This window comes from Syngnathus scovelli, unplaced genomic scaffold (assembly GCF_024217435.2).
Source record: "Syngnathus scovelli strain Florida unplaced genomic scaffold, RoL_Ssco_1.2 HiC_scaffold_44, whole genome shotgun sequence".
Classification (NCBI taxonomy): Eukaryota; Metazoa; Chordata; class Actinopteri; order Syngnathiformes; family Syngnathidae; genus Syngnathus; species Syngnathus scovelli.
The window spans coordinates 94131-120086 of record NW_026061538.1 but is presented as its reverse complement, the minus strand read 5'-3'; the positions used below and the strand labels follow the sequence as shown (position 1 = coordinate 120086).

The 25956-nt window shown below is 47.8% G+C and overlaps 1 protein-coding gene and 2 long non-coding RNA genes across 3 annotated transcripts; all 3 read right to left on the bottom strand.

The window, feature by feature from the left end:
* Positions 1 to 458: 458 nt before the first annotated feature.
* Positions 459 to 8870, bottom strand: LOC137840030 (uncharacterized). The gene is made up of 6 exons (XR_011086421.1): positions 8765 to 8870; positions 8417 to 8587; positions 8194 to 8271; positions 6798 to 6888; positions 805 to 834; positions 459 to 614 (listed from the first exon to the last, which is right to left on the bottom strand). It is a non-coding gene; the product is annotated as an uncharacterized lncRNA (long non-coding RNA).
* Positions 8871 to 9804: 934 nt separating this feature from the next.
* On the bottom strand, positions 9805 to 11070 carry LOC137840039 (janus kinase and microtubule-interacting protein 3-like). Its single transcript, XM_068649837.1, has 3 exons — positions 10585 to 11070; positions 10380 to 10505; positions 9805 to 10010 (listed from the first exon to the last, which is right to left on the bottom strand). The coding sequence occupies exons 1-2, from the start codon at positions 10810 to 10812 to the stop codon at positions 10389 to 10391; spliced, it is 345 nt and encodes a 114-aa protein (XP_068505938.1). The 5' UTR covers positions 10813 to 11070; the 3' UTR covers positions 9805 to 10010; positions 10380 to 10388.
* A 7415-nt stretch (positions 11071 to 18485) lies between these two features.
* On the bottom strand, positions 18486 to 25187 carry LOC137840031 (uncharacterized). The gene is made up of 6 exons (XR_011086422.1): positions 25082 to 25187; positions 24734 to 24904; positions 24511 to 24588; positions 22896 to 22986; positions 18810 to 18839; positions 18486 to 18601 (listed from the first exon to the last, which is right to left on the bottom strand). It is a non-coding gene; the product is annotated as an uncharacterized lncRNA (long non-coding RNA).
* Positions 25188 to 25956: the final 769 nt, after the last annotated feature.

Sequence of the window (25956 nt, the reverse complement as noted above, 5' to 3'; positions counted from 1 at the left end):
TTTAAGACACCATCGTTCTGTCTCTATGTAGATGAAGGGAAATAATCGATTGCTGAAGGTCCAAAGGTGTTGTGATAAACAAATAAACATATTAGTGATTAGTGACATATTTGTGATAAACATATTAGGCAGGATAATCACATATGTTAACGTGACTGCCCACACTGTATTTATTTATGGTTATTTGTTAAATCGAGTACTGTTAGACATGAAATAGGAAGTGTTTAACATAAATGGAAGACGAAAGGGGTACTCACCATTGTAGCTCCTGCTGGTCAATGATACGAGCCTCTTCTTGCAGTGGAAAACATACAGCCAACAAACACCGTGGAACCTAAAGGAATGAAATTAAACATTAACATTTAGCCTAAACCAACATTCACAGATACAACGCAACGCAAACTACACAAACGTAAATCTTTTTAAACACAATGAGTTGTACTTACCGTGTACGCTCTAGACGGTCCACTTGCAAGCAGAAAATAAAGATATTTCTGTTGATAATCGTCGTGTTTGTATCCGGTGTCTCGCTCAAGGCCATTGCGCCCACAGATTTGAATTTTGGCGAGAGTTCAGCCTATTGACGTCATTTCCGCGGTGTAATACCCGCATATCTGAAACGGCAAAGTTAAGAGTAGAGTTAAATAAAGTTTTTAGTCAACGCAATAATTTACAACCGTTGACCAGTCGAAATAATCGTCGAAATTTGGCGTCTGTGGCTGGAAGCAGACGCCGAGTTCGACATTCCTCCCAAACGCCACACTCCCTCGCTTTTCAGGGCTAAAAAAAAACAGTTGTAATTACCTTGTACGCTCTAGACGGTCAAGTTGCAAGCTGAAAACAAAAATATTTGCCTTGTAAGTCATCGTGTTACTAACCGCTGTGTCTTGTTTGCCAGAATTGCCGCTTTCCTACTTCCTGTTGCAAGCCACGCCCACGGATTATAATTTTGCCGTGAGTTCCGCCTATTGACGTCATGTCCGCGTCACATGACTGCGACGTAATATTATCTAAAACTGTTTGTGCGGTATTGTGTTGTTCTGTGCGGTATTGTGTTATTCTGTGCGGCGTCGTGTTGTTCTGTGCGGCGTCGTGTTGTTCAGTGCGACGTCGTGTTGTTCAGTGCGGCATGGTGTTGTTCAGTGCGGCATGGTGTTGTTCAGTGCGGCATGGTGTTGTTCAGTGCGGCATGGTGTTGTTCAGTGCGGCATAATGTTGTTCAGTGCGGCATAATGTTGTTCAGTGCGGCATGGTGTTGTTCAGTGCGGCATGGTGTTGTTCAGTGCGGCATGGTGTTGTTCAGTGCGGCATGGTGTTGTTCAGTGCGGCATAATGTTGTTCAGTGCGGCATAATGTTGTTCAGTGCGGCATGGTGTTGTTCAGTGCGGCATGGTGTTGTTCAGTGCGGCATGGTGTTGTTCAGTGCGGCATAATGTTGTTCAGTAAGCCATAATGTTGTTCAGTGCGGCATGGTGTTGTTCAGTGCGGGATGGTGTTGTTCAGTGCAGGATGGTGTTGTTCAGTGCGGCATGGTGTTGTTCAATGCGGCATGGTGTTGTTCAGTGCGGGATGGTGTTGTTCAGTGCAGGATGGTGTTGTTCAGTGCGGCATGGTGTTGTTCAATGCGGCATGGTGTTGTTCAGTGCGGCATGGTGTTGTTCAGTGCGGCATGGTGTTGTTCAGTGCGGCATGGTGTTGTTCAGTGCGGAATGGTGTTGTTCAGTGCGGCATGGTGTTGTTCAGTGTGGGATGGTGTTGTTCAATGCGGGATCGTGTTGTTCAGTACGGGGTGGTGTTGTTCAGTGCAGGATGGTGTTGTTCAGTGCAGGATGGTGTTGTTCAGTGCGGCATGGTGTTGTTCAATGCAGGATCGTGTTGTTCAGTGCAGCATGGTGTTGTTCAGTGCAGCATGGTGTTGTTCAGTGCGGCATGGTGTTGTTCAATGCGGCATGGTGTTGTTCAGTGCGGGATGGTGTTGTTCAGTGCGGCATGGTGTTTTTCAGTGCGGCATAATGTTGTTCAGTGCAGCATGGTGTTGTTCAGTGCGGCATGGTGTTGTTCAGTGCGACATAATGTTGTTCAGTGCGGCATAATGTTGTTCAGTGCGGCATGGTGTTGTTCAGTGCGGCATGGTGTTGTTCAGTGCGGCATGGTGTTGTTCAGTGCAGGATGGTGTTGTTCAGTGCAGGATGGTGTTGTTCAGTGCGGGATGGTGTTGTTCAATGCGGCATGGTGTTGTTCAGTGCGGGATGGTGTTGTTCAGTGCAGGATGGTGTTGTTCAGTGCGGCATGGTGTTGTTCAGTGCGGAATGGTGTTGTTCAGTGCGGCATGGTGTTGTTCAGTGCGGCATGGTGTTGTTCAGTGCAGGATGGTGTTGTTCAATGCGGGATGGTGTTGTTCAGTGCGGGATGGTGTTGTTCAGTGCGGCATGGTGTTGCTCAGTGCGGCATGGTGTTGTTCAGTGCGGGATGGTGTTGTTCAGTGCGGCATGGTGTTGTTCAGTGCGGCATGGTGTTGTTCAGTGCGGCATGGTGTTGTTCAGTGCGGCATGGTGTTGTTCAGTGCGGCATAATGTTGTTCAGTGCGGCATGGTGTTGTTCAGTGCGGCATGGTGTTGTTCAGTGCAGGATGGTGTTGTTCAGTGCGGCATGGTGTTGTTCAATGCGGCATGGTGTTGTTCAGTGCAGGATGGTGTTGTTCAGTGCGGCATGGGGTTGTTCAATGCGGCATGGTGTTGTTCAATGCGGCATGGTGTTGTTCAGTGCGGCATGGTGTTGTTCAGTGCGGCATGGTGTTGTTCAGTGCAGCGTAATGTTGTTCAGTGCGGCATGGTGTTGTTCAGTGCGGAATGGTGTTGTTCAGTGCGGCATGGTGTTGTTCAGTGCGGCATGGTGTTGCTCAGTGCGGCATGGTGTTGCTCAGTGCGGCATGGTGTTGTTCAGTGCGGGATGGTGTTGTTCAGTGCGGCATGGTGTTGTTCAGTGCGGCATGGTGTTGTTCAGTGCGGCATAATGTTGTTCAGTGCGCCATAATGTTGTTCAGTGCGGCATGGTGTTGTTCAGTGCGGGATGGTGTTGTTCAGTGCAGGATGGTGTTGTTCAGTGCGGCATGGTGTTGTTCAATGCGGGATTGTGTTGTTCAGTGCGGCATGGTGTTGTTCAGTGCGGCATGGTGTTGTTCAGTGCGGCATGGTGTTGTTCAGTGCGGCATGGTGTTGTTCAGTGCGGCATAATGTTGTTCAGTGCGGCATAATGTTGTTCAGTGTGGCATAATGTTCAGTGCGGCATAATGTTGTTCAGTGCGGCATAATGTTGTTCAGTGCGGCATGGTGTTGTTCATTGCGGCATGGTGTTGTTCAGTGCGGCATGGTGTTGTTCAGTGCGGCATGGTGTTGTTCAGTGCGGCATGGTGTTGTTCAGTGCGGCATGGTGTTGTTCAGTGCGGCATGGTGTTGTTCAGTGCGGCATGGTGTTGTTCAGTGCGGCATGGTGTTGTTCAGTGCGGGATGGTGTTGTTCAGTGCGGCATGGTGTTCAGTGCGGCATAATGTTGTTCAGTGCGGCATAATGTTGTTCAGTGCGGCATGGTGTTGTTCAGTGCGGCATAATGTTGTTCAGTGCGGCATAATGTTGTTCAGTGCTGTATATTGTTGTTCAGTGGGGCATAATGTTGTTCAGTGCGGCATGGTGTAGTTTAGTGCGGCATGGTGTAGTTCAGTGCGGCATGGTGTTGTTCAGTGCGGAATGGTGTTGTTCAGTGCGGGATGGTGTTGTTCAGTGCGGGATGGTGTTGTTCAGTGCGGGATGGTGTTGTTCAGTGCGGGATGGTGTTGTTCAGTTTGGCATGGTGTTGTTCAGTGCGGCATGGTGTTGTTCAGTGCGGCATGGTGTTGTTCAGTGCGGGATGGTGTTGTTCAGTGCGGGATGGTGTTGTTCAGTGCGGGATGGTGTTGTTCAGTGCGGCATGGTGTTGTTCAGTGCGGCATGGTGTTGTTCAGTGCGGCATGGTGTTGTTCAGTGCGGCATGGTGTTGTTCAGTGCGGCATGGTGTTGTTCAGTGCGGCATAATGTTGTTCAGTGCGGCATAGTGTTGTTCAGTGCGGCATGGTGTTTTTCAGTGCGGCATGGTGTTGTTCAGTGCGGCATGGTGTTGTTCAGTGCGGCATGGTGTTGTTCAATGCAGGATCGTGTTGTTCAGTGCAGCATGGTGTTGTTCAGTGCAGCATGGTGTTGTTCAGTGCGGCATGGTGTTGTTCAATGCGGCATGGTGTTGTTCAATGCGGCATGGTGTTGTTCAGTGCGGCATGGTGTTGTTCAGTGCGGCATGGTGTTGTTCAGTGCGGCATGGTGTTGTTCAGTGCGGCGTCGTGTTGTTCAGTGCAGCATGGTGTTGTTCAGTGCGGAATGGTGTTGTTCAGTGCGGCATGGTGTTGTTCAGTGCGGCATGGTGTTAAGTGCAGCATGGTGTTGTTCAGTGCGGCGTAATGTTGTTCAGTGCGGCGTAATGTTGTTCAGTGCGGCATGGTGTTGTTCAGTGCGGCATGGTGCTGTTCAGTGCGGCATGGTGCTGTTCAGTGCGGCATGGTGCTGTTCAGTGCGGCATGGTGTTGTTCAGTGCGGCATGGTGTTGTTCAGTGCGGCATGGTGTTGTTCAGTGCGGCATGGTGTTGTTCAGTGCGGCATGGTGTTGTTCAGTGCGGCATGGTGTTGTTCAGTGCGGCATGGTGTTGTTCAGTGCGGCATGGTGTTGTTCAGTGCGGCATGGTGTTGTTCAGTGCGGCATGGTGTTGTTCAGTGCGGCATGGTGTTTTTCAGTGCGGCATAATGTTGTTCAGTGCGGCATAATGTTGTTCAGTGCGGCATAATGTTGTTCAGTGCGGGATGGTGTTGTTCAGTGCGGCATGGTGTTGTTCAGTGCGGCATGGTGTTGTTCAGTGCGGCATGGTGTTGTTCAGTGCGGCATGGTGTTGTTCAGTGCGGCATGGTGTTGTTCAGTGCGGCATGGTGTTTTTCAGTGCGGCATGGTGTTTTTCAGTGCGGGATGGTGTTGTTCAGTGCGGCATGGTGTTGTTCAGTGCGGCATGGTGTTGTTCAGTGCGGCATGGTGTTGTTCAGTGCGGGATGGTGTTGTTCAGTGCGGGATGGTGTTGTTCAGTGCGGCATGGTGTTCAGTGCGGCATAATGTTGTTCAGTGCGGCATAATGTTGTTCAGTGCGGCATGGTGTTGTTCAGTGCGGCATAATGTTGTTCAGTGCGGTATAATGTTGTTCAGTACTGCATGGTGTTGTTAAGTGCTGCATGGTGTTGTTCAGTGCGGCATGGTGTTGTTCAGTGCGGCATGGTGTTGTTCAGTGCGGCATGGTGTTGTTCAGTGCGGCATGGTGTTGTTCAGTGCGGCATGGTGTTGTTCAGTGCGGCATGGTGTTGTTCAGTGCGGCATGGTGTTGTTCAGTGCGGCATGGTGTTGTTCAGTGCGGCATGGTGTAGTTCAGTGCGGCATGGTGTTGTTCAGTGCGGCATGGTGTAGTTCAGTGCGGCATGGTGTTGTTCAGTGCGGGATGGTGTGGTTCAGTGCGGCATGGTGTTGTTCAGTGCGGCATGGTGTTGTTCAGTGCGACATGATGTTGTTCAGTGCGGCATGATGTTGTTCAGTGCGGCATAATGTTGTTCAGTGCGGCATAATGTTGTTCAGTGCGGCATGGTGTTGTTCAGTGCGGGATGGTGTTGTTCAGTGCGGCATGGTGTTGTTCAGTGCGGCATGGTGTTGTTCAGTGCGGCATGGTGTTGTTCAGTGCGGCATGGTGTTGTTCAGTGCGGCATGGTGTTGTTCAGTGCGGCATGGTGTTGTTCAGTGCGGCATGGTGTTGTTCAGTGCGGGATGGTGTTGTTCAGTGCGGCATGGTGTTCAGTGCGGCATAATGTTGTTCAGTGCGGCATAATGTTGTTCAGTGCGGCATGGTGTTGTTCAGTGCGGCATAATGTTGTTCAGTGCGGCATAATGTTGTTCAGTGCGGTATATTGTTGTTCAGTGGGGCATAATGTTGTTCAGTGCGGCATGGTGTAGTTCAGTGCGGCATGGTGTAGTTCAGTGCGGCATGGTGTTGTTCAGTGCGGAATGGTGTTGTTCAGTGCGGGATGGTGTTGTTCAGTGCGGGATGGTGTTGTTCAGTGCGGGATGGTGTTGTTCAGTGCGGGATGGTGTTGTTCAGTTTGGCATGGTGTTGTTCAGTGCGGCATGGTGTTGTTCAGTGCGGGATGGTGTTGTTCAGTGCGGGATGGTGTTGTTCAGTGCGGGATGGTGTTGTTCAGTGCGGCATGGTGTTGTTCAGTGCGGCATGGTGTTTTTCAGTGCGGCATAATGTTGTTCAGTGCGGCATAATGTTGTTCAGTGCGGCATAATGTTGTTCAGTGCGGGATGGTGTTGTTCAGTGCGGCATGGTGTTGTTCAGTGCGGCATGGTGTTGTTCAGTGCGGCATGGTGTTGTTCAGTGCGGCATGGTGTTGTTCAGTGCGGCATGGTGTTGTTCAGTGCGGCATGGTGTTGTTCAGTGCGGCATGGTGTTTTTCAGTGCGGCATGGTGTTGTTCAGTGCGGGATGGTGTTGTTCAGTGCGGGATGGTGTTGTTCAGTGCGGGATGGTGTTGTTCAGTGCGGCATAATGTTGTTCAGTGCGGCATGGTGTTGTTCAGTGCGGCATGGTGTTGTTCAGTGCGGCATAATGTTGTTCAGTGCGGCATAATGTTGTTCAGTGCGGCACCTAGCACCTAGAAGGTAAATAAATAGGAAGGAAGGACTCACCGGTGACGTCGTCGCCCACGTCCAAGCGTTGTACTTTGTATTTTCATCCTTCTGACAGTGGAAAACATATAGCCAACAAACACCGTGGAACCTAAACGAATGAAAGAAAACTATCATTTGGCCACAACCAACATTCACAGATACAACACAATGTGACGTGCGGTGTTGAGGTTAAAGGTTGAGTGAAGGGCCCTCGTTTTAAACTACTTTTTTGAAAAGGAGTGGGAACAAGTAAGACGTATTTAATTTATTTATTGGGAAGTAGTAAGACTTATTAAATTTATTTAATCTACTTTTCTTCCCAGGCAAAATTTGATGTGCTGCAATTCCAAATTTCCAAAGTGAATGAAGGAATGAAGTCGTTTAAATTATGATTTTGTATAAATACTAGGCATAGACACAAAATCTACGGCACAAAACGGGCAGACTTTACTTGTTTGAAGAGGACTGGTTGCAAGACAGACTTTTCTGATTTATTTAATGGGAAGAAGACTTATTTAGTTTATTTAATCTCTTTTTGTTGCCTGGCAAAATTGGATTTGCTGAAATTGTATTTTGCCAAATCTTGACTTGAGACCTGATAGGAAGTATTAAACGCTCAGTTAAATCGATACAAGTTGGTAATAAGAGCGAGTAATGTTGGTTTAAGCGATGAATGAAGGTTAAAAGCAATTTAAATTATGACTTTGTATAAATACTAGATATTAACAGAACATCTACTGCGCAAAATGGGCAGAGTTTACTTGTTTGAGAAGGAGTGGCTTATTTAAGTCTAAGATTTATTTAATCTGTTTGTTCCCAGGCAAAATTGGATGTGATGCAATTCCAAATTTCACCACATGATGGTGCCAAATTTTGACTTCATAGGACATATTCAACACTTAACTATTATGTTCAAGGTAATCAGATTTGTTTATTATTCTAATGGCCTTTTCAAAACTATTCTGGATTACTACTTTGGATCTATTCTACATTACTTGGCAACAACATACTCTGTAACAGATTAGGCAGTATAATCACATATGTTAACTTGAGAGTGCCCACACTCAATCTACTTACCGTGATGTGTTAAATCAATTACTGTTAGACATTATTATTCTGATAATCTACCAAATCTTTGAATTGAAGAATTTGTGATTTAATTAATAGCTTGTTGTTATGTTCAGGGTAATCAGACTTGTATATAATTCTAATGGCCTTCTTTTGAAAACTATTCTGAATTACAACTTTGGATCTTATATTACTTTGCAACAATATACTCGGTGACAGATTAGGCAGTATAATCACATATGTTAACTTCAGTGCCCACACTGTATTTATTTATGGTTATTTGTTAAATCAAGTACTGTTAGACATGAAATAGGAAGTGTTTAACATAAATGTTATGGCTACTCACCGTTGTAGCTCGCTCCTGGTCAATGATACGAGCCTCTTCTTGCAGTGGAAAACTTGCAGCCAACAAACACCGTGGAACCTAAAGGAATGAAATTAAACATTAACATTTCGCCTGGACCAATATTCACACGTACAACGCAACGCGGCTACACTTCTGCTAGCGCCTCAGCTACACGTTGCTATTACAAACGTAAATCTCTTTAAACACAATGAGTGTTACTTACCGTGTACGCTGTAGACGGTCCAGTTGCAAGCAGAAAATAAAGATATTTCTGTTGATATTCGTCGTTGCTCAGTGGCTCACGGCCATCGCGCCAACAGATTTGAATTTTGGTGGAAGTTCAGCCAATTACGTCATATCCGCGGCACATGACTGCGACGTAATACCCGCTTATCTGAAACGGCAGTTAAAAGTAGAGTTACATCAAGTTTTCTTTTTTAATCAACGCAATCATTTACAACCGTTGACCAGAAAGAATCGTCGAAATTCGACGTTCCCCCCAAACGCCACACTCACTCGCTTTTCAGGGCAACAAAAGTACTTCTTTTTAAAAACGATGAGTTGTACTTACCGTGTACGCTCTGGACGGTCCAGTTGCAAGCAGAAAATAAAAATATTTCTCTCGTTAGTCGTATGTTACCATCCGCTGTGTCTTTGTCAACATCGCCATTTTCCTACTTCCTGTTGCGAGCCACGCCCACGGATTTAAATTCTGGCGGAAGAGCCCGCCCATTGGCGTCGTTTTCGCGTATAGCAAATCCGATTGGTTGGGAAGGGGGCGCGGTTATGCAGCCGAGGGGTCCTGTGATCGGTGGGATGTAAAGTAGGCGTCGACGTCACGTCCGCGTCACGTGACCACGACGTGGCAGACGTCATATAGCAACCGCTGTTTTGTTTAGTAGACTTACAGTTGTTACGCATTGACATAATGGCGCACACTCCAAATAGATTTAAATAAATTAAATAATTCTTCTGCCCACTCCCTTTTAAACAAGTTAACTCTCCCCGCGGATTTGAATTCCGGCGGAAGTTCTTACAGTTGTTATGCGTTGACATAATGGCGCACTGGTTAGCATGTCCACCTCTTAAGCATGATGTTGCGGGTTCGACGCCTGATCAATGTTAGCATGGAGTGAGCTGGAGTGCATGGCGCTGAAGATTTGAATCTTTGAAATGCGCTGAGGTCTGACGTATCAGGCAGAATGGTTTGCCATCACGTTCAACAAAAAATAGAAACTTTCCCACTCTGATAAAAACGTCCTGTGTTCATCTACATATTTTCGTTTTGCTGTGCATCTTTTCCCTGCCATTTCGAGAGCCCAATTGACACTAATAGTTTACTGGAATGTGTTTGCCCATCCTACTTTGTGGAATTTCACCACATGCGCTTTTGACGAAAATACTAAATTGAACTCAAGTGAAGCCAACACGCACAACGCCCCCCCCCCCCCCCACACACACACACACACACACACACACAAATGTTGATATGAACATAAAAGAGCCGCATGCGGTTCGGGAGTTGCGGCTTGGCCAAACCTGTACTATACAACTTTATTTGTGTAAAATTTTCACAACAGCTGTCACACAAACAAAGCGGGAAAAACCGAAGACGTGCGTGTTCCGCCCACGCTGGATTTATTTGCACCTTTGAAAAGACACCGTATTGCCGCAGATGTGGCAAAGAGTACTTTTGGGCATCTGAGACGGAAGGATGTCCAAAGCATCACGTCACCTGCTCTGGTAGGAATGGTGGTGGGACGTTGAGGTCAACCGCTTTGGGGTTGGCTGAATCTTTGGTCGCAGGATGCCACACACTTGAAGACAGAAGCAGAAAAGCAGAGCTAAATGCAAAATGTACTCACCGGTGACTCCAATTTTTTCCCCCCCTGAAGAAATGGATGGACGGGTGGCCCCGGCTGGCCGGTGGGACTCTTGTTATTCTGACCCTTTTTAGTGCGCGTTTGGGGCAACAACCGTTTTTTGTGGCGCTCTCTTCTGGTTCAAGAGTGCCCTGCATGTGAATTTGCCTTTCCTGCCTTCTGATTGGATGAGCGCCGGTGTGACGCGGTGCCTCTGTCACCGTGGCGGGGGGTATACGTCGGCATCGGAGCGTCTGCCAACGTCTGAGACCGGCTGGCAGTGTATCGGAGGTGTCGAGTGCGGTGCCGCTGGAGCTCACTCACCAGCTGGTGTTAGGGCCACAGAATGAAGGCCAAGGAGAAGACTAGAAAGAGAAACAGAAACTTCTCCTCCAATTGTTTGATTTGTCTCTTCTGAGCTTCGATGAATTCTTTCAGCTCTTTGTTCCTCTAGGACGGACAAATGGAAAGTAGCCTTCAAAAGCCAGTAAGCGTGCAAGTAAGTGCCGGGCTGGCTTTGGGCCCTTACCTGTTGCGCGCTGTGCAGCAGATCCATTCTCTCTTGGAGGATGCAAGCGTCGCGCTCCCTCAACTCCCACATCAGGGCTCGCTTCCATTGGTCCACGGCGCTCCTAAGCTCTTGTCTCTGATCCGCCGTCAGCACGTCATTCACGCCAGCGTGGCTGGCTTTTTCGCCGTCCGTGGCGGGGCAGTCCCGCTGCGGTAGCGCCTCGTACAACATGGCCTCCAGCTCCATGATCCTCTGGGCCGCAATCCTCGTCCATCAGTGGTCCGGCGGGAGATTTGAGGGCGGCTTACCTTATGAGCCTGGTCCATGGAACGCTTCCTGAAGTCCAACTCTTCATCCAGGTAGCCCTTCTGGTTGCAGAACATATCCTAGCACAGCTCAAGGTCAGAATTGTTGGGGCACATTGCCCCGAGTTCCCCTTGGCTGATGTCGCGTGTCTGTCTACCTTCTCACTTTCAATGTCCAACATCTTCTGTTGAAGTGCTGACTTGGTCACTTTGATGTATTCTAACCACTGAGGAAAGGCTGCTGTCACATAAGCAGAATGCGAGAGCGTGCGTGGACGTGCGCGTTACCTTCTCGGCTAGGGTGGGAAGGGTCCTGGCGTGAATCACGACCACCTGCTCCTCGTTGGTGAGATTCTGCAAGAGCCCAAAGGCACAGCGTCAACAAGGTTCTTTCAGCGCAAAGCCTTCCAAAAGTCACATTTGAGCCGCCGAGTCTCGTGGAGTGCGAACATAAGGAGTTCGACATACACTTACGGCGTTATCGCCCAGGATGTCCAGCTTCTTCATCAGATCACTGATGACGATGTCCTGGGGAAAGGCGCAAGGAGCAATGTAAGGTGTTCTGGGACCTCAGGTTAAGGTTAGGGTTGCGAGGGACGCCTTACGTACGCTCACGCCGTCGGCCTCGCAGTAGATCTGCAAAGGGCTGAGGCCGTCTGGGAAACGGACTTGCAGAAACTTCAAGACGGGGGAGCGCCACTCCCTCTCCTGAAAGGCAGAGGCATGCATCCGTCCGTCCGTCCGTCCGTCCGTCCGTCCGTCACATCTCTGGCCTCAACACGCTTGTGCGAGTCTTCCCACCTCCAGCTCCAGGATGCGGAACTCAAGCAGTTCGTTTTGGTCTCGGATATCCTGGATGTGCTCTTTCAGACGCGCTTCTTCCGCCTCCATCCGCCTGACCTGAAAAGACAGTCAGACCTCATCTGCGGGGCTTCCGGACGGGTGTGACGCCAAGCGACTCCGCCCAGCGCCTTTCTTTCCGTCACCTTTTCGGCCAACTGCTGATTGCTCTGACGCAGCAGCTGCTTCTCCTCCACCCACTTGACATTCTAGAAGAGACAAACGCGTGGACAGCTTTGGAATGTTGTGTCATTTTCATCCACAAATTCTTTGGTTGACTGGAAAATGACATTTGCTTTTCTCCACATTTTCCCAGCCACGTTCAGGGGGGGGGGGGGGGGGTTGGGGGGGGGGGGGGGGGTTGGGTTGGTCCAGTAATGCCAGACGAATGAGTGACTGAAGAATGTAGCTATTTAGTCTGAGAAAAAGGTGTGCTCATTGATAAGCTTACCTGTCCTTGTTGCTTCAGCGCTGACTCCAGATCTGCTACTCTGCTTTGATAGTGACCCATTTCTACTGTCATGTAACATGGGGGGAAGAGATGGTGCAAATGGTAAAATATGGATTGTTCACAGGAATAAATTGGCAGAGCTGAAATTCCAAATTTGTCCAAAAGATGGCGCCAGACCAAAACATGAGACCAAAAAAGGGGCCAAAATAAGCTAAGCAAGTTAAAATAGAAATAAAACAGGAACACGGTGTCGGATTGTGAGTCACGCATGGACGCACAAATGTGATTTTTACTTTTTGATTTCTTTGCTTGGCTAAAAATGTATTCTGTAACAGCTTAAAGCAATATTGTTAGTCAATTCGATCAAGGGACCCGTCACTATGAGAATAGTGGCGTGACATAAATTGTTTGGAGAAGCACAAATGTGATTTTTACTTCTTGATTTCTTTGCTTGGCTAAAAATTGATTCCCTCTTTCATGAACTGTGTTTTGCAATCGAATTGTTCTGGGATTGAATGATTTTATTAACACGGGTATCAGTGGGTGAAATTGTTCGGTTTCTGGAGTGATTAAGATTTGTAATTCTATTTCATGTTTCTTCAATAAATGTGTTGTGTATATTCATCTACTTTGTTGTGCGCTGATTTGTACTGAATGTACAATCGATGGTTCGGGGTTGATTTGACAATTTGATTAATGTGCGGGGGGTTATTATGGTATAACATAGGACCGTAATAAATAAAAGTAACATCAGACAATTTTAGAGAATTGAATAACTTTCGTAGTTATTTGAGACACGAGTGAATTTCAATCCGTTTGAAAGTTCGCTTCGTCTGAATAAATTAACGGAAGTTTGAATCGGATTATCGGTTTGGTGTAGAACTGAAAGTAATTTAATTATTTGAAGGGCGCAGGCCCGTTTCCCCTTTTGACGGGCCGCGTAAAAAGTAACTCCGAACATGTTAGAGAATTAAATAACTTTCGTAGATATTTAAGGGAAGAGTGAATTTCGTCAAAAGTGAATTCGTTTGAAAATTTACTTCCTCTAAATAAAATAACGACGATGGTTAAAATAGATCATTTGAGTTGGTGAAGGATAAAAGTATTTCGATTGTCCGTCGGGCGCGGCCCAGTTCTTAATTTTGTCGGGCCGCGTCAAAAGTTAAACAGGACACGATCGAAAAATAGACTTGCCTTCCAAATTAATTAGTGGGCAAATCTAAATAGAGTAAGACATTTTTATTCGTTTTAAGAAAGTTGTTATTCTTTTTAAAGCAATCAAGTGGGGTGAAGCACGCCGACAGTTAAGTGCTAGATCTACATATAAGAAGTTAGAATTAATAACGTAAAGTGCATTAATTTTCTCCTTAAATGCTATTATTGTCACACTTTTATTAATTCGATTCTCTTTCGAATAAACAAGTTGGTCGGCTCGCTGCTTGAGCGACCAAGTAGAACGGACCCATATCAACATTTACTTCGGCAAAACTAGTGCTAGGGTGCGCTATACAAACGAATCCCTGAGGTCTTAACAAAGACATCTAAAAATATCCGTAACATAATAAGAACTTCAAACATTAGCGGGGAGCCATCAATACGATGCGGTCACTTCGAAGTCTTGCCTCGAATTGAGTTACTCGGCTCGAGCTTAGGGTGACTTGAGAGGGATTGGCGTCGTACAGAAATTAGATTGACCGACTCGCCGCGCCGCTCAACTAATAAGCAAGCGCGATGGGTGCCTCGCTGGATGGCGCGCATCAAACGTAGCGCAAACCTTCAAGCGTGCCGTCAATAAATTACCAGTTCATTGCGCTCTTCAGAAAGCAGGGCGTTTCGATCCTCCAGTTTCCTGATGACTGCGCTGAGCTCAGCGATTTTCAGATGAAACCTTCGCGTGTCCCGATCCTCCTGAGACTGAAAACGCCCCGCAACACACACACACAACCACTCGCTCAAAGTTCAAAACTGTTTTTGTGCTACCTTCCTACAGCAACGAACTAAGTCATGGGTACTGCAAGTGTGTGATGAGGTGGCTTACGCTATGAAGAGGATTGCTAGTAGCGCCGTTGACCCCACTTCCAGGGTAGTTTAGGCCCGCCCTTTGGGAATCCCTCAGGGCAGCGATCTGCTGCTCGGCAGCCTGAGTCTGCAGCTGAAGGCGGTGGACGTGGCCGGCCCCAGGGATTTATCCAAAACACTAACCGCTCTGTCTTTCAGCTTGATCTCATCCATCTGGATGTACAAACGGGGAGCGCTCAGGCAGGCGGGCAAACTCATTTGCCAGAATTGTGACAAAAACAAAGAGAGCAACCGGCCAATTTTTATCTTGAATCGACTAGAACACCATTGCTGTGACAAAAGCGAAGCGAGCAACCGGACGTTTTCTTCTTGTGAAATAGAATAGAATGCCTTAGGTGTCATTGCACTGCAGGTATACAACGAAATTTGGAACATAGCCACGCACCGCGCATCTGATCAGTCCTACCAGTCGGCGGATCTCCCTCTCGCAGTCTCTCTTGGTTCGGCTCAGCTCCTCCCGATGCTGGTGATGAGCCGATCGGAGCTCGGCCGCTCGGGACTGCCAGGCCTGCTGGGCCGCTGCCAGGGCTTCTTCCGCGCTCCTGGTGGAGGCGACACCGCTCGGTCTCCCGACACCGCCGCGTCTCCTCCACCTCCGCCAGCAAAGCGCCCCCCCTCCTCACCTGAGCAGACATTGCGCCACACCGGGCCGTTGAGACCGCAACGGAGCGCCGCGACGCTTACTGGGGACAAGCTACACAATACGGTAGCGGCCGCATCGAAGCCCGACGTGGCGTGCGGATAGTCAGACACGGATAGAGCGGATCACCTTGTCCATGGAGCCGTCCCTCAGGCTGAGGACCAAGGCATTCAGTCGCTGGATCTCTCCATCTTTGATTTTGATCACTCTCATCAGCTCCATTTCATGCTGCCGCAGTAATGTCTCCCTGGTAATGGCTAACTCTTTCTGCTTCTCCTCATGGAGTTTGCTTTTGAGTTCCGTCATGGCGGCGGTGGCACGGTGGTGCTCCGCCCGCAGGTCCTGACTTCTCTCTCTCTCCAGACAGCTGACCTGACATGACTTAGACAAACTTTATTGTCATCTTGTCTGCACATGGTGCATACAAAACGAAATTTCGTTGCACACGGCTTACAACAAAGTAGTGATATTGCAGTTGAATAGAAGTAACATATCCTATGAAAATATATATATATACATATACTGTATATATATATATATTACAAATAAGTATAAAGTGCAGCAGTGCTAATTATGCAATAGTGCAAGTAGGCAAAACAGTATTCAAGAGTGTGCAGAGGAATGCTAAACCATGTATTAAACTTCTATTTAAAGGGTTTACACAAGTTCAGTAAAGTTGGTAGTGCGAGATAGTGCAAGATAGAGGTCCGTAGTGTCATAAAGTACAGTTCTGTGAATGTGTGATGCAGAGTTCAGTTTAGAGCTCAACAGTTCTAATGTTCAACAGTCTGATGACAGCAGGGAAAAAGCTGTTGCAGAACCTGGTGGACCTGCAGCGGATTGTGCGAAACCTCTTCCCAGAGGGCAGCAGGGAGAACAGTCCATGGTGGGGGTGTGATGGGTCATTGATGATGTTACGGGCACGGGACATGCAGCGCTGAGATGAAATGTCCTGAATGGAGGGAAGAGGAGCCCCTATGATCCTCTCTGCTGTCCTCACCACTCTCCTCACGTTCTTCCAATCGGAGGCGGTGCAGCCTCCACACCACACAGAGAGTCAGCTTGTCAGAATGCTCTCTATGGTGCTCCTGTAGAACGTCCTCATGATGGGTGGGGGCAGGTGGGCTCTCCTCATCCTCCGCAGGAAGTACAAGCGCTTCTGTGCCCTCTTGATCAGTGCCGTAGTGTTCATAGTCCAGGTGAGGTCTTCTGTGATGTGGACCCCCAGGAATTTGGTGCTGCTGACCACCTCCACAGCTGAGCTGTTGATGATCAGTGGAGCGTGGTGAGGCTGGTTTTTCCTGAAGTCGACGATGATCTCCTTCATCTTCTCCACATTCAGGATCAGGCTGTTGTCTCTGCACCAGCCCACCAGCTGCTCCACCTCCTCTCTGTAGTCCAGGTCGTTGTTGTCTCTGATGAGCCCCACCACCGTTGTGTCGTCTGCGAACTTCACGATGTGATTGGTGGTGAACCTGGGGACGCAGTCGTGTGTCATCAGGGTGAACAGCAGGGGGCTCAGGACGCAGCCCTGAGGGGAGCCTGTGCTGAGGGTGATGACATCAGAGGTGTTCTGTCCGACCCGGACTGACTGAGGTCTGTTGGTGAGGAAGTCTAGCAGCCAGTTGCGAAGGGGGGTGTTGAAGCCCAGGTGTTCCAATTTTCCTACTAGATGCTGTGGGATGATGGTGTTAAACGCTGAGCTGAAGTCCAGGAACAGCATCCGAACATGGGTGTTCTTCTCCTCCAGGTGAGCCAGGCTCAGGTGAAGAACGGAGGAGATGGCGTCCTGAGTGGAGCGGTTTTGCCGGTCGGCAAACTGGAACGGGTCAAATAATGGGGGGAGTCTGGAAACGATGTGATCTTTAAGCAGCCTTTCGAAGCACTTCATCATGACCGGAGTCAGTGCAACAGGCCGGTAATCATTAAATGAGGTGATTTGAGGTTTCTTCGGCACCGGAATGATGGAGGCAGTCTTAAAGCACGCTGGCACTGTGGCTTGGCCCAGCGAGAAAATGTCTGTGATGACCCCAGCCAGCTGACTTGCACATTCCCTGAACACACGCCCAGGAATGTTGTCGGGGCCAGGGGCCTTACGGGGGTTGACTCTCCTCAGGGTCTTCAACACATCGGCGGAGTCAAGGCAGAGTACCTCCTCTTCCTGATGGGGGACAGTTTTAACTGCTGGAGTGCCGTTTAGTGCCTCGAACCTCCCAAAGAAGTTATTTAGACCATTTAGAAAGTCAGCATCAACTTCACCCACCGGGGGGGGGAGGGTGAGTTGTGTAATCGCCCGTATGCCTTGCCACATACTCCTGGTGTTGTTGGCGTCGTGGAAACGATCCTGAATTTTTCGACTGTGGTCTCGCTTCGCTACCCTGATGGCACGGTTCAAGTTGGCTCTCGCTGTCCTCAGTGTCTCCTTGTCGCCAGACTTGAAGGCAGAGTTCCGCGCTCGTAGCGTTTGACGTACCTCCTCAGTCATCCAGGGTCGTTGGTTGCCCCGGGTGATGATATTCTTAGTGGTGCTGACGTCCTCGGTGCATTTGTTGACGTAGGCTGACACAGTCATGGCACACGCATGTCAAATCTACATCGGGGAAACTGGGAGGGAGGGAGGGCGGGAGGGAGGCAAGCAGGGAGGCAGGCAGGCAGGGAGGCAGGCAGGGAGGCAGGCAGGGAAGCAGGCAGGGAGGAAGGCAGTGTCTGTCTGTTGAGGTTTTCACCTTGTTCTTCTCCTGCTGAAGTTCTAACTGGACGTCCATCAGTTTGGCTCTCAGCTCGTCATTGGCGGCCTGAAAGGCGTCCGTTCGCTCCGCCTTGACCCGCCCTGCCGGAGCTCGTTTGGACATCTCTTACTCGAGTCTCGCCCGGTCGTCAGTCAGAGATCACAACATTTGTACCTGGAGAGCACAAACGCAGCGCTGTTTTCCACTGGCTTCGGACTCAACTTCAATCGGTACCGTAACGTACAACATCATAAACATAGATCTAGCTTGACTTATTCATTGAATAAATGCATTTGGTTCTTCAAAACTGCATCACGCAACATAGCGTGACCGAGACGGCCGTTATCCACATGCGTGAAGTTATTTGGTGAAATGAATGAGATGTTTAAGACACCATCGTTCTGTCTCTATGTAGATGAAGGGAAATAATCGATTGCTGAAGGTCCAAAGGTGTTGTGATAAACAAATAAACATATTAGTGACATATTTGTGATAAACATATTAGGCAGGATAATCACATATGTTAACTTGACTGCCCACACTGTATTTATTTATGGTTATTTGTTAAATCGAGTACTGTTAGACATGAAACAGGAAGTGTTTAACATAAATGGACGACGAAAGGGGTACTCACCATTGTAGCTCCTGCTGGTCAATGATACGAGCCTCTTCTTGCAGTGGAAAACATACAGCCAACAAACACCGTGGAACCTAAAGGAAGGAAATTAAACATTAACATTTAGCCTCAACCAACATTCACAGATACAACGCAACGCAAACTACACAAACGTAAATCTTTTTAAACACAATGAGTTGTACTTACCGTGTACGCTCTAGACGGTCCACTTGCAAGCAGAAAATAAAGATATTTCTGTTGATAATCGTCGTGTTTGTATCCGTTGTCTCGCTCAAGGCCATTGCGCCCACAGATTTGAATTTTGGCGAGAGTTCAGCCTATTGACGTCATTTCCACGGTGTAATACCCGCATATCTGAAACGGCAAAGTTAAGAGTAGAGTTAAATAAAGTTTTTAATCAACGCAATAATTTACAAACGTTGACCAGTCGAAATAATCGTCGAAATTTGGCGTCTGTGGCTGGAAGCAGACGCCGAGTTCGACGTTCCTCCCAAATGCCACACTGCCTCGCTTTTCAGGCCAACAAAAAAACATATTTTTCAAAACAATGAGTTGTAATTACCTTGTACGCTCTAGACGGTCAAGTTGCAAGCTGAAAACAAAAATATTTGTCTTGTTAGTCGTCGTGTTACTAACCGCTGTGTCTTGTTTGCCAGCATTGCCGCTTTCCTACTTCCTGTTGCAAGCCACGCCCACGGATTATAATTTTGCCATGAGTTCCGCCTATTGACGTCATGTCCGCGTCGCATGACTGCGACGTAATATTATCTAAAACTGTTTGTGCGGCATGGTGTTGTTCTGTGCGGTATTGTGTTATTCTGTGCGGCGTCGTGTTGTTCTGTGCGGCGTAGTGTTGTTCAGTGCGGCGTCGTGTTGTTCAGTGCGGCATGTTGTTGTTCAGTGCGGCATGTTGTTGTTCAGTGCGGCATGGTGTTGTTCAGTGCGGCATGGTGTTGTTAAGTGCGGCATGGTGTTGTTCAGTGCGGCATGGTGTTGTTCAGTGCGGGATGGTGTTGTTCAGTGCGGCATGGTGTTGTTCAGTGCGGCATGGTGTTGTTCAGTGCGGCATGGTGTTGTTCAGTGCGGCATGGTGTTGTTCAGTGCGGCATGGTGTTGTTCAGTGCGGGATGGTGTTGTTCAGTGCGGCATGGTGTTGTTCAGTGCGGCATGGTGTTGTTCAGTGCGGCATGGTGTTGTTCAGTGCGGCATGGTGTTGTTCAGTGCGGCATGGCGTTGTTCAGTGCGGGATGGTGTTGTTCAGTGCGGGATGGTGTTGTTCAGTGCGGCATAATGTTGTTCAGTGCGGCATAATGTTGTTCAGTGCGGCATAATGTTGTTCAGTGCGGGATGGTGTTGTTCAGTGCGGGATGGTGTTGTTCAGTGCGGCATGGTGTTGTTCAGTGCGGCATGGTGTTGTTCAGTGCGGGATGGTGTTGTTCAGTGCGGGATGGTGTTGTTCAGTGCGGCATGGTGTTGTTCAGTGCGGCATGGTGTTGTTCAGTGCGGCATGGTGCTGTTCAGTGCGGCATGGTGTTTTTCAGTGCGGCATAATGTTGTTCAGTGCGGGATGGTGTTGTTCAGTGCGGGATGGTGTTGTTCAGTGCGGGATGGTGTTGTTCAGTGCGGCATGGTGTTGTTCAGTGCGGCATGGTGTTGTTCGGCATGGTGTTGTTCAGTGCGGCATGGTGTTGTTCAGTGCGGCATGGTGTTGTTCAGTGCGGCATGGTGTTGTTCAGTGCGGGATGGTGTTCAGTGCGGGATGGTGTTGTTCAGTGCGGGATGGTGTTGTTCAGTGCGGCATGGTGTTGTTCAGTGCGGCATGGTGTTGTTCAGTGCGGCATGGTGTTGTTCAGTGCGGCATAATGTTGTTCAGTGCGGCATGGTGTTGTTCAGTGCGGCATGGTGTTGTTCAGTGCGGCATGGTGTTGTTCAGTGCGGCATGGTGTTGTTCAGTGCGGCATGGTGTTGTTCAGTGCGGCATGGTGTTGTTCAGTGCGGGATGGTGTTGTTCAGTGCGGCATGGTGTTGTTCAGTGCGGCATGGTGTTGTTCAGTGCGGCATGGTGTTGTTCAGTGCGGCATGGTGTTGTTCAGTGCGGCATGGTGTTGTTCAGTGCGGCGTCGTGTTGTTCAGTGCGGCATGGTGTTGTTCAGTGCGGAATGGTGTTGTTCAGTGCGGCATGGTGTTGTTCAGTGCGGCATGGTGTTGTTAAGTGCGGCATGGTGTTGTTCAGTGCGGCGTAATGTTGTGCGGCATAATGTTGTTCAGTGCGGTATAATGTTGTTCAGTGCGGTATAATGTTGTTCGGTGCTGCATGGTGTTGTTCAGTGCGGCATAATGTTGTTCAGTGCGGCATAATGTTGTTCAGTGCGGCATGGTGTTGTTCAGTGCGGCATGGTGTTGTTCAGTGCGGCATGGTGTTGTTCAGTGCGGCATGGTGTTGTTCAGTGCGGCATGGTGTTGTTCAGTGCGGCATGGTGTTGTTCAGTGCGGCATGGTGTTGTTCAGTGCGGCATGGTGTTGTTCAGTGCGGCATGGTGTAGTTCAGTGCGGCATGGTGTTGTTCAGTGCGGCATGGTGTTGTTCAGTGCGGCATGGTGTTGTTCAGTGCGGCATGGTGTTGTTCAGTGCGGCATGGTGTTGTTCAGTGCGGGATGGTGTTGTTCAGTGCGGCATGGTGTTGTTCAGTGCGGCATGGTGTTGTTCAGTGCGACATGATGTTGTTCAGTGCGGCATGATGTTGTTCAGTGCGGCATAATGTTGTTCAGTGCGGCATAATGTTGTTCAGTGCGGCATGGTGTTGTTTAGTGCGGGATGGTGTTGTTCAGTGCGGCATGGTGTTGTTCAGTGCGGAATGGTGTTGTTCAGTGCGGCATGGTGTTGTTCAGTGCGGCATGGTGTTGTTAAGTGCGGCATGGTGTTGTTCAGTGCGGCGTAATGTTGTGCGGCATAATGTTGTTCAGTGCGGTATAATGTTGTTCAGTGCGGTATAATGTTGTTCAGTGCTGCATGGTGTTGTTCAGTGCGGCATAATGTTGTTCAGTGCGGCATAATGTTGTTCAGTGCGGCATGGTGTTGTTCAGTGCGGCATGGTGTTGTTCAGTGCGGCATGGTGTTGTTCAGTGCGGCATGGTGTTGTTCAGTGCGGCATGGTGTTGTTCAGTGAGGCATGGTGTTGTTCAGTGCGGCATGGTGTTGTTCAGTGCGGCATGGTGTTGTTCAGTGCGGCATGGTGTAGTTCAATGCGGCATGGTGTTGTTCAGTGCGGCATGGTGTTGTTCAGTGCGGCATGGTGTTGTTCAGTGCGGGATGGTGTTGTTCAGTGCGGCATGGTGTTGTTCAGTGCGGCATGGTGTTGTTCAGTGCGGCATGATGTTGTTCAGTGCGGCATGATGTTGTTCAGTGCGGCATAATGTTGTTCAGTGCGGCATAATGTTGTTCAGTGCGGCATGGTGTTGTTTAGTGCGGGATGGTGTTGTTCAGTGCGGCATGGTGTTGTTCAGTGCGGCATGGTGTTGTTCAGTGCGGCATGGTGTTGTTCAGTGCGGCATGGTGTTGTTCAGTGCGGCATGGTGTTGTTCAGTGCGGGATGGTGTTGTTCAGTGCGGCATGGTGTTCAGTGCGGCATAATGTTGTTCAGTGCGGCATAATGTTGTTCAGTGCGGCATGGTGTTGTTCAGTGCGGCATAATGTTGTTCAGTGCGGCATAATGTTGTTCAGTGCGGTATATTGTTGTTCAGTGGGGCATAATGTTGTTCAGTGCGGCATGGTGTTGTTCAGTGCGGGATGGTGTTGTTCAGTGCGGCATGGTGTTGTTCAGTGCGGCATGGTGTTGTTCAGTGCGGCATGGTGTTGTTCAGTGCGGCATGGTGTTGTTCAGTGCGGCATGGTGTTGTTCAGTGCGGCATTGTGTTGTTCAGTGCGGCATGGTGTTGTTCAGTGCGGCATGGTGTAGTTCAGTGCGGCATGGTGTTGTTCAGTGCGGCATGGTGTTGTTCAGTGCGGCATGGTGTTGTTCAGTGCGGCATGGTGTTTTTCAGTGCGGCATAATGTTGTTCAGTGCGGCATAATGTTGTTCAGTGCGGCATAATGTTGTTCAGTGCGGGATGGTGTTGTTCAGTGCGGCATGGTGTTGTTCAGTGCGGGATGGTGTTGTTCAGTGCGGGATGGTGTTGTTCAGTGCGGCATGGTGTTGTTCAGTGCGGCATGGTGTTGTTCGGTGCGGCATGGTGTTGTTCAGTGCGGCATGGTGTTGTTCAGTGCGGTATCGTGTTGTTCAGTGCGGTATCGTGTTGTTCAGTACGGCATCGTGTTGTTCAGTCCGGTATCGTGTTGTTCAGTGCGGTATCATGTTGTTCAGTGCGGTATCGTGTTGTTCAGTGCGGTATCGTGTGATTCAGTGCGGTATCGTTGTGTTGTTCGTATTGTGTTGTGTTGTTCGTAATGTGTTGTGTTGTTTGTATTGTGTTGTTGGTATTGTGTTGTGTTCGTATTTTGTTGTGTTGTTCATATTGTGTTGAGTTGTTCATATTGTGTTGAGTTGTTCGTATTGTGTTGTGTTGTTCGTATTGTGTTGCCTCTAACACTTAGCTTCTAACACTTAGCCTCTAGCACCTAGAAGGTAAATAAATAGGAAGGAAGGACTCACCGGTGACGTCGTCGCCCACGTCCAAGCGTTGTACTTTGTATTTTCATCCTTCTGACAGTGGAAAACATATAGCCAACAAACACCGTGGAACCTAAACGAATGAAAGAAAACTATCATTTGGCCACAACCAACATTCACAGATACAACACAATGTGACGTGCGGTGTTGAGGTTAAAGGTTGAGTGAAGGGCCCTCGTTTTAAACTACTTTTTTGAAAAGGAGTGGGAACAAGTAAGACGTATTTAATTTATTTATTGGGAAGTAGTAAGACTTATTAAATTTATTTAATCTACTTTTCTTCCCAGGCAAAATTTGATGTGCTGCAATTCCAAATTTCCAAAGTGAATGAAGGAATGAAATCCTTTAAATTATGATTTTGTATAAATACTAGGCATAAACACAAAATCTACGGCACAAAATGGGCAGACTTTACTTGTTTGAAAAGGACTGGTTACAAGACAGACTTTTTTAATTTATTTAATGGGAAGAAGACTTATTTAGTTTAATTGATCTATTTTTGTTCCCTGGCAAAATTCGATTTGCTGCAATTCCAAATTTCCAAAGTGAATGAAGGAATGAAGTCGTTTAAATTATGATTTTGTATAAATACTAGGCATAGACACAAAATTTACGGCACAAAACGGGCAGACTTTACTTGTTTGAAGAGGACTGGTTGCAAGACAGACTTTTCTGATTTATTTAATGGGAAGAAGACTTATTTAGTTTATTTAATCTCTTTTTGTTGCCTGGCAAAATTGGATTTGCTGAAATTGTATTTTGCCAAATCTTGACTTGAGACCTGATAGGAAGTATTAAACGCTCAGTTAAATCGATACAAGTTGGTAATAAGAGCGAGTAATGTTGGTTGAAGCGATGAATGAAGGTTAAAAGCAATTTAAATTATGACTTTGTATAAATACTAGATATTAACAGAACATCTACTGCGCAAAATGGGCAGAGTTTACTTGTTTGAGAAGGAGTGGCTTATTTAAGTCTAAGATTTATTTAATCTGTTTGTTCCCAGGCAAAATTGGATGTGATGCAATTCCAAATTTCACCACATGATGGTGCCAAATTTTGACTTCATAGGACATATTCAACACTTAACTATTATGTTCAAGGTAATCAGATTTGTTTATTATTCTAATGGCCTTTTCAAAACTATTCTGGATTACTACTTTGGATCTATTCTACATTACTTGGCAACAACATACTCTGTAACAGATTAGGCAGTATAATCACATATGTTAACTTGAGAGTGCCCACACTCAATCTACTTATCGTGATGTGTTAAATCAATTACTGTTAGACATTATTCTGATAATCTACCAAATCTTTGAATTGAAGAATTTGTGATTTAATTAATAGCTTGTTGTTATGTTCAGGGTAATCAGACTTGTATATAATTCTAATGGCCTTCTTTTGAAAACTATTCTGAATTACAACTTTGGATCTTATATTACTTTGCAACAATATACTCGGTGACAGATTAGGCAGTATAATCACATATGTTAACTTCAGTGCCCACACTGTATTTATTTATGGTTATTTGTTAAATCAAGTACTGTTAGACATGAAATAGGAAGTGTTTAACATAAATGTTATGGCTACTCACCGTTGTAGCTCGCTCCTGGTCAATGATACGAGCCTCTTCTTGCAGTGGAAAACTTGCAGCCAACAAACACCGTGGAACCTAAAGGAATGAAATTAAACATTAACATTTCGCCTGGACCAATATTCACACGTACAACGCAACGCGGCTACACTTCTGCTAGCGCCTCAGCTACACGTTGCTATTACAAACGTAAATCTCTTTAAACACAATGAGTGTTACTTACCGTGTACGCTGTAGACGGTCCAGTTGCAAGCAGAAAATAAAGATATTTCTGTTGATATTCGTCGTTGCTCAGTGGCTCACGGCCATCGCGCCAACAGATTTGAATTTTGGTGGAAGTTCAGCCAATTACGTCATATCCGCGGCACATGACTGCGACGTAATACCCGCTTATCTGAAACGGCAGTTAAAAGTAGAGTTACATCAAGTTTTTTTTTTTAATCAACGCAATCATTTACAACCGTTGACCAGAAAGAATCGTCGAAATTCGACGTTCCCCCCAAACGCCACACTCACTCGCTTTTCAGGGCAACAAAAGTACTTCTTTTTAAAAACGATGAGTTGTACTTACCGTGTACGCTCTGGACGGTCCAGTTGCAAGCAGAAAATAAAAATATTTCTCTCGTTAGTCGTATGTTACCATCCGCTGTGTCTTTGTCAACATCGCCATTTTCCTACTTCCTGTTGCGAGCCACGCCCACGGATTTAAATTCTGGCGGAAGAGCCCGCCCATTGGCGTCGTTTTCGCGTATAGCAAATCCGATTGGTTGGGAAGGGGGCGCGGTTATGCAGCCGAGGGGTCCTGTGATCGGTGGGATGTAAAGTAGGCGTCGACGTCACGTCCGCGTCACGTGACCACGACGTGGCAGACGTCATATAGCAACTGCTGTTTTGTTTAGTAGACTTACAGTTGTTATGCATTGACATAATGGCGCACACTCCAAATAGATTTAAATAAATTAAATAATTCTTCTGCCCACTCCCTTTTAAACAAGTTAACTCTCCCCGCGGATTTGAATTCCTGGACTATGAACACTACGGCACTGGTCAAGAGGGCACAGAAGCGCTTGTACTTCCTACGGAGGATGAGGAGAGCCCACCTGCCCCCACCCATCATGAGGACGTTCTACAGGAGCACCATAGAGAGCATTCTGACAAGCTGACTCTCTGTGTGGTGTGGAGGCTGCACCGCCTCCGATTGGAAGAACGTGAGGAGAGTGGTGAGGACAGCAGAGAGGTTCATAGGGGCTCTTCTTCCCTCCATTCAGGACATTTCATCTCAGCGCTGCATGTCCCGTCCCCGTAACATCATCAATGACCCATCACACCCCCACCATGGACTGTTCTCCCTGCTGCCCTCTGGGAAGAGGTTTCGCACAATCCGCTGCAGGTCCACCAGGTTCTGCAACAGCTTTTTCCCTGCTGTCATCAGACTGTTGAACACTA

Bases quoted from the DNA above. Each gene is read 5' to 3' on its own strand.
- LOC137840039 (XM_068649837.1), bottom strand. From the start codon at position 10,812: ATGGAGCTGGAGGCCATGTTGTACGAGGCGCTACCGCAGCGGGACTGC. The intron at 10,506-10,584 runs GTAAGGGCCCAA...TGTCCGTCCTAG, and splicing joins TGCTGCACAGCGCGCAACAG to AGGAACAAAGAGCTGAAAGA.